Source organism: Ipomoea nil, unplaced genomic scaffold, assembly GCF_001879475.1.
Source record: "Ipomoea nil cultivar Tokyo-kokei standard unplaced genomic scaffold, Asagao_1.1 scaffold3017, whole genome shotgun sequence".
In the NCBI taxonomy this organism is placed as follows: Eukaryota; Viridiplantae; Streptophyta; class Magnoliopsida; order Solanales; family Convolvulaceae; genus Ipomoea; species Ipomoea nil.
Genome location: NW_017619445.1, coordinates 759,534 through 767,706, shown reverse-complemented (window position 1 = coordinate 767,706; position 8,173 = coordinate 759,534). Strand labels below are relative to the sequence as shown.

General features: G+C 35.7%; 1 protein-coding gene across 1 annotated transcript; it reads right to left on the bottom strand.

The window, feature by feature from the left end:
• Positions 1-3,018: 3,018 nt before the first annotated feature.
• LOC109163321 (high mobility group B protein 3-like) lies at positions 3,019-4,114 on the bottom strand. Its single transcript, XM_019312074.1, has 4 exons — positions 3,925-4,114; positions 3,703-3,747; positions 3,509-3,592; positions 3,019-3,386 (listed from the first exon to the last, which is right to left on the bottom strand). Exons 1-4 carry the CDS (start codon positions 3,991-3,993, stop codon positions 3,297-3,299), a joined length of 288 nt encoding a protein of 95 aa, XP_019167619.1. The 5' UTR covers positions 3,994-4,114; the 3' UTR covers positions 3,019-3,296.
• Between the last annotated feature and the right edge of the window lie 4,059 nt (positions 4,115-8,173).

The window sequence follows — 8,173 nt, the reverse complement described above, 5'->3', positions numbered from 1 at the left end:
GCTCTAAATTGTAATGAGCCACCAATGCCAAGACAATCCTTAACGAGTCCTTCTTGGAAACTGGGGAAAAGGTCTCGTTATAGTCGATGCCACTTTTCTGAGTATAACCCTCGGCAACAAGTCTAGCTTTATACACTACAAGAAAAATGCACATAGACAACGGTTAATAACCGTTGTCGTAGGGGTATAATTTCTGTTGTTGAAGCCGGTGTTGTTGTAAGTCCCGCGCATAGACAACGGTTTTTTAACCGTTGTCTTTTCTAGAAACAACAACGGTTTTTTAACCGTTGTCTATTAAGTGTTGTTGAAGCCGGTGTTGTTGTAAGTCACGCACATAGACAACGGTTAATAACCGTTGTCTTTTCTAGAAACAACAACGGTTTTTTAACCGTTGTCTATTAAGTGTTGTTGAAGCCGGTGTTGTTGTATGTCACGCACATAGACAACGGTTAATAACCGTTGTCTTTTCTAGAAACAACAACGGTTTTTTAACCGTTGTCTATTAAGTGTTGTTGAAGCTGGTGTTGTTGTAAGTCACACACATAGACAACGGTTAATAACCGTTGTCTTTTCTAGAAAAAACAACGGTTTAAGAACCGTTGTCTATTGAGTGTTGTTGAAACCGGTGTTGTTAAAAGTCATGTACATAGACAACGGTTTTAAACCGTTGTCGTTTCTTTCAAAGACAACAGTTTTTGACCCGTTGTCTATTCAATGTTGTTGAAACCGGTGTTGTTAAAAGTGATGCACATAGACAACGGTTTTTAACTGTTGTCTTTTCTTTAAAAAACAACAGTTATAAACTGTTGTCTATTGTGTTATTGAAACCGCTATTGTTAAAAGTCACACTCATAAAGTGTTGTCTTTTGTAGAAAAGACAACAGTTTCAAACTGTTGTCTTTTGTAAAATAGACAACGGTTTTTAACCGTTGTCTAAACGGTTTTAACTATTTTTAACCTGCTGAAATTTTAATCATATAAAAATCAATTTATCCATTCACCATGGCCAAGTGTAGTTACAAAAGAACTAATTAACAAGTCTAAATACTTCCATGAACAATTCTAATCGAATCATATATCATCCAAGTCATAATACTACAAAAAAAATTCACGAACCAAGTCTAAGGATGCCAACTTCAAACCCAGCTCCTTTACTCTGTCCGTGTACCATGTCAAAGAGCTAGAACTTTCACTGAACTTCCTCTCTACCTGAATTTGTCAATACATTCATATCAGTGATGTTGTGTGGGTGAACCAAAGAATAAATAGTAGGCATGACATGCTCTTCAATACCAACTTACATCAGAAAGTACATCAGAAAGTTTAACAGACATGTATATGCCTCAAGTTTGGAATGAGTTTTACGAAGGTTTATGAGATCATTGACTTTGGTAGTTAACTCATCATTAAGCCATGTGTGATGCCTCTCAATTAGTATCATGATGTACATGATACTAACAAAGACATGTTTCTCATAGATATGTGACCTCCTTGAAGTATACTTTCTTCAAAATCTCTACAAAAAGTGTCACATTTTCTCCCTCATTAATGTAATCAAGCTCTTCAAAGAAGAGAGCAGCCCATTCATCAACTAATCCAGCCACAACAAAAGAGATGCTGCCAACAAATTTCCATAAATGCAAAAGTTATGAACCTGGCAGATTATATTAGATCTAATGGAAGCAAAGTATTATGAGAATTTAGTAGTTTGATAGGTTAGTGGATGCACCGGCTCCTATAGGGTTGAACTAAGTCTGCCCTTTAAGCTGACAATCATTCTGAAACCAAATCTACCAACCTCATCCCCTGTATAAAAGAAAGGCCTTGATACTTTTCTCTTCACCAAGTAAAAGCATAAAACATATATCTACCATACCTGATAAACTCTGAATTGCAACATGGAAGCATTCAGCCACAGCATTGCTAAATCGCTCTACCCTTTCTTGTTCATTAGCCTTTTGGTTCTCTATGCAAATGCATTTTCTTTGGCAAATGCTGAAGTTCACAAACACCAGTTTGTTGTAAGAATTTGATCCTAACAATGCTCTCTTTTCTCAGTATTTAATTTTTCATTTTCATTTGGTTTGTATTTGGCTCTCATAAACTGGAAGATACTGATTAGAGTTGTGAAACATATTCAAGCAACACCAGTGAAGAGGTCGTGCAATACCCATAACACAATAACAGTGAATGGACAGTTCCCTGGACCAACCTTCGAAGTGAACAATGGTGATACCTTAGAGATCAAGGATATCAATTAGACATAATACAATGTCACCATTCACTGGTAAGACCATGAGATCAACAGACCTATAGATCATTGTTAAATGAAGTCACCAAGTAATTAAAAATTTGAGTATTAATTTGTTAGCAAACTAGTAATGCTCATCACATCAAACGTAGAATATGAGAACACGTGAATGATCAGTAGTCACTTAAGTAAGATTTGTTCTATCTTGCCCAGTTGCACATAAGTAAACAAAGACAGACTACAGGAAGTCAATTAACAACAACTTTATTAAATTCCACTTAGTTTACCCTGTCCAGAGACTGCTGTTCATTTTGATTCATTTAAAACCATCATCTCAAGGCTAAAGTTTTATCTTGTATTCTTGTTTGTGAGAATAGAAGACATTAAGATTGATTACCTTTATAGGAAGGTTAGAGACAGAATCAAGCCAAGTAATAGTCCCTGAGAAAGAAGAAAATAAATTAGTTATCAATTATCTTGAAGATATTTGGTTCACGAAACTATGAAGAAATAAAATCAGACCTGGATTGGTTGGACGGATTAAAGCATATGTATTCAATTCTATAGATAAACCCCCATTTGTAATTACAAACTGGATTCTTTTAACTTTGCGCTTCTTCAATAAACGCATTCTTAATTGGTCCTTCAGATCTTCAAATCTGATATATAGAAAATAGTTACGGAGCATTTACAAGTTACAATATAAGTACAGACAAGTAACCGGGGGAAATTCTGGAATCCTGTGAGTATATAATAAGATGTAGCACCACCAAAGCTGCTCTAAAGGTTGAGGGAAAACATTTCAAGATTGATATTGTCCACACATCTTAATAATATGATGACATGTTTGCATTCTCATAATAGAAAGTATATATATGTGTAGATACATTCTTGTCAAGTATGTATTCAACAGAAGTATGAAAACCATCTAAGTACTACACTCATTAACATGCAAACGGTAGACTATATCATGAGGAATTAGTCTGAATTGTGAAACAATTGAAATACCAAACCCTACAGTAAAGGAAACTTTGTTGCAACAGACCTAACAGCTTGCTTCATGCTCAGAGTTGTCTTTCACCTCAGAAGTCTGCTCAGATTCTTCAGACACGGTTGCTTCTGAGCTGCTACTCTTCTACAATAGAGAAGTAGAGGATAATTTAAAAAGCCATTAGCGGAAAATCATAGCAAAAAGTAATGTAATAATGATGTGAAATAAGGAAAATATCAAAAGTGATCAATTTCAAAGAGAATTACAGAGACATTTTTCTTGAACTCTTGCATAGCTTTCTCATACTCAGACTTCAGAGGTGATGCCTTTGCCACATATGGAGCTTTCTCCTAACAGTAGAGTCCATATAGCAAACGTGTGACAGATGTATCGAGCAATTTAATTCAAATTTAAATACACAAACTTAATAATAACTCTAAAGCAGAAGATCAGAGCTCACAGAGTCAGACATTGCCTTCCATTTCTCACCACCAGCTTTCCCAACCTTAAATGAAATTAAACAGGAAATAATCTATCAATTGAAGCTTTGGTTCAATTTTAATATACAAAAACACAATAGTGATAATGCTTAAAATAATAATAACATTATGATCGTATCATCCAAACAACTATGCAATTAGTATTAAGAATAACTTAAATGCAATGCTTTAAGAAATCTCACAATGGCCATAGATTTGTTATCAGGAAAATTCTCCTTGTAATTCTTGCGGAAATCACTCTTGTATACCATAAAATCATTGCAATAGTAGAAACAAAATCAAGCAAATAGAAGAAAAAAAAAAACCTAAATATACATACGAGAAAACGAGGAAAATAGAGTGAAAATATTGAAGAACTATTAACAATATGAAATAACATAACAATATACATGAACACTATGCAGAGGCGAATGGTTAATTATTTATAGGCAAGAGGAAATCAATAAATTAAAATTTCTCACAAACTCACATCGGAGCCGGCGGCTGTGGCGTCGTCACAGGGAGGCCGCCATCGTCGCAGGGCAAGGGAGGGGTTCAGATCAACGGCGTGGCAGCGGCTGTGGCGTCGGCGTCGCGGTGGTGGCTGTGGCTTTGTCGCGGTGGCTGTGAACGGTGGTGGGTGTGACGTGAAGCCGGTGGTAGTTGTGCGATGGGTGCGAAGCCGGTGGTATGTTCAATTTTGTACTAGTGTTTTAGAAGCAATTAGACTTGGGCGCCTAAAAATAAGGTTTTGGTGGGAATGAGATTTGAGTGAAATAATTTTCAGATAATGATGATGGTAACAATATCTTTCATGTCAATAGTCAGAGTATACTTTTAAAATAAATATATAATTAAAATTTTGTCACTAAATCATAAACTTTTAATTAGAGTAATTTTTTACTTTCACAAAAATTATACAAATAATACATTTAGTGAGGGGTTTTTCTACCCATCACTAAATTTTTGTCACTAAAAATTGTTTTTTTTTTTTTTTGTAGTGTAAATATTCAAAATTTTTATATTGTAGATTCATAATTTCTATACTAAAGTTTTGTGATTTGTGAATACAGAGTTCAACATTTGGTAATATGAATATCGAAAATTATGAACATAGAGTTCTGTAATTGTGAATATATATAGAGTTCAATCATTATGAATATGAATTTCAAAAATTATGAATATATAGTTCGGTAATTATGAACATAGAACAGTGTGCACCATGGTGCACACAGTTGCACATCATAATTTGTCCTTTATTACCCAGACAGATGGCGGCCCAATTATTACAAAGATCGCGGCAAAAGAAATGGGCTATAACTAACTGTACAATATCAACTACTCTTTCATATCCATTCTCCACGTGTCCCATGCATGCCGGAATGGTTGATTACCAACATATAGCTAACCTTGTTAGTCATGCGCTAGCCGAAAGGATCGATTACCAACCTAGGCCCCTATCATACCGCCCTTACGCCGATCCACACCATACCGCACCATTCGGAACACCACACCGCACCGCCGGGGCCGTACTAGGCCATGTCGGACCGGCGCGACCGCACAGGGCCCCCAATTTTTTTAAAAAAATATTATAGATATAATCTATTATTTTTTATACTTGATAATTATTATTATTATTATTATTTGAATTCATAGATTGGTCTTAATTGTAATTGAAAATAAAACTTTAATTAATTAAAATTGAAATTTTGGTGAATAATTTTATATTTAAATATGAACGAAAATATAATTATTAAATTAACTTTTGAATTGTATTCTTTCTTTGTTCAAATGCCCGGAGGTCAAAGCTGCCAGCCCAAAATTATAAGTAAAAGATAAGGTGTAACACTTTAGTAAACAAAGGTTGGTGTGGTTTGGTGGGTTTAGTTTTGTTTGTTATGTTAGAGGTTTTGGGTTCTATCCTTCCTGGTAGCATCTTTAACCTATTTTATACAATCATTGTCTTTGTTCTCAGAGACAACACAGAAGCAAACTGGTTATATCCTAGATGTTACGCTTAAATATATAAGTGTTGGTGTAGCTTGATGGGTTTAGAGTTTATTATGTTAGAGGTCTCAGGTTCTATTTTTCCTGCGGGCATCCTAACACAGAAGCAACCCAGTTATATACCAGATGTTGCACATTCATACATAAGATGTTAACATCTTTTTTTATATTTTAAAGACAACGGTTAAATAAAACCGTTGTCTTAAACAAATAAAGAACGCGCAACGACAACGGTTTTAAAAAACCGTTGTCTTTGTAGTGTTGTGTATTCTAGTGCGCTTAAAGACAACACACCAACAACAACGGTAAAAAAACCGTTGTCCTTTAAATAAAAAAGAGCGTGCAAAGACAACGGTTTTTAAAAACCGTTGTCTTTGTAGTGTTGTGTATTCGAGTACACTTAAAGACAACACACCAATGACAATGGTTAAATAAAACCGTTGTCTTTTTTAAAAAAAGAGCGCACAAAGACAACGGTTTTAAAAAACCGTTGTCTTTCTAGTGTTGTGTATTCCAGTGCGCTTAAAGACAACACACCAACGACAACGGTTAAAAAAACCGTTGTCTTTTAAAAAAAAAAAAACGCACATAGACAACGGTTTAAAAAACCGTTGTCGTTGTGGTGTTGTCTTTTCACAAAATGCACAAAGACAACACACTTACAACAACGGTTAAGTAAAAACCGTTGTCTTTGACAAAAGTGTTGCATCAAAGACAACGGTTTTGGACCAAACTGTTGTCTTTTATACAAAAGACAACACTTTTCTTAAAAACTGTTGTCTTTCTAGTGTTGTCTATGTGCATTTTTCTTGTAGTGATACCTTTTGATATTACCGTTAGAGTCGCGTTTGGTCTTAAAGACCCATTTGCACCTGACTCTTCTTGAATTTTCAGGTAATTCTACAAGGTTCCAAACTTTGTTGACTTTCATAGATTTCAACTCATCTTTCATGGCATCTAACCATCTTTCAGAACTGTCACTTTCAATGGCTTGTTTGAAAGAAACTGGATCCTTATCAATGCTCAAATCATTTTCTTGTTCAGCAAAATATATCGCGTAGTCATTAGAAATGGCAGGCCTTCTTTCCCTTGTAGAGCGCCTTAATGCCATTTCTTCCCGTGGTTCATTGATTTCTTGCTGAATTGTGATTGATTCATTTTCATTGGTCACAATACCCTCATGTGGGTTTAGGGCATTCTCATGTTGTTCCGGTGCACTAGAGGATGGCAACGTGATAATCGGAACTACATCTTGTAAGAAATTTTCATGTGAAGAGGTTTCAACATGAATTTCTCGAATGTCCACCTTACGTAGTTCTGTGCTCCCACTATTTTGACCATTTTCAATGAATCGAGCATTCCCAGTCTCTACAATCCTCATACTATGGTTAGGACAATAAAACCTGTACCCTTTAGACCTTTCTGGATAGCCAATGAAAAAACCACTGACTGTCCTTGGGTCAAGTTTATTCTCACGTGGATTATACAACCTTACTTCTGCTTGACAACCCCATACATGGAGATGCCTTAAACTCGGTTTCCTTCCTGTCCATAGTTCATAAGGTGTCTTATGAACTGCTTTACTTGGAACCCGATTTAATAAATATGTAGCAGTCCTTAACGCATACATCCACAATGAAGAAGGTAAGGTACAATTACTTACCATACTCCTAACCATATCCATGAGGGTTCGATTCTGCCTTTTAGCCACGTCGTTCTGCTGTGGTCTTCCAGGCATTGTATACTGTGCACAAATGCCCCTGCTTTCGAGGAATTTAGCAAAAGGACCTGGACATTGTCCTTTTTCGTCAGATCTACCATAATATTCAGCCCCCGGTCTGACCTCACAATTTTGACTTTTCTATCTAACTGCCTTTCAACCTCATTAATGAACACCTCTAAAGTTCCCATAGACTGAGATTTATCATGCAGTAGATATATATAGCCATATCGTGAGTAGTCATCTGTAAAGGTGATGAAGTACCTTTCGCCGCCCCAAGAAGGAACATCGAAAGGTCCACAAATGTTGGTGTGAATTATTTCAAGCAGCTCACTGCTTCTTGTAGCAGGTTTCTTGGTTATGTGTTTGGTTTATTTTCCTTTAATACAATCCACACACACATCCCAATCACTAAAATCCAAGGCAGGGAGGATTTCATTTTTCTCCAACCTTACTAACCTTTCCTTGGATATGTGTCCCAAACGTTTATACCACAAGTAAGCAGAGTTTTCCGTTAATGCACTACGTTTAACTCCTATACTACTCTCAACATGAAATAAGGATTCAGCAAAATTTGCATCAAGATTAAAACGATAAAGAGAATCAATTAAAGTACCAAAACCATAATATTTATTGTCCTTACATAAATGAAAAGTACGATTCTCAAATTTGATGTAAAATCCCAACATATCCAACTTACTAATTGAAACAAGATTTCTAGCACA

Bases quoted from the DNA above. Each gene is read 5' to 3' on its own strand.
- LOC109163321 (XM_019312074.1), bottom strand. From the start codon at position 3,993: ATGGTATACAAGAGTGATTTCCGCAAGAATTACAAGGAGAATTTTCCT. The intron at 3,748-3,924 runs GTGAGATTTCTT...ATTTCATTTAAG, and splicing joins ATAACAAATCTATGGCCATT to GTTGGGAAAGCTGGTGGTGA. The intron at 3,387-3,508 runs GTAATTCTCTTT...TCTCTATTGTAG, and splicing joins AGTTCAAGAAAAATGTCTCT to AAGAGTAGCAGCTCAGAAGC.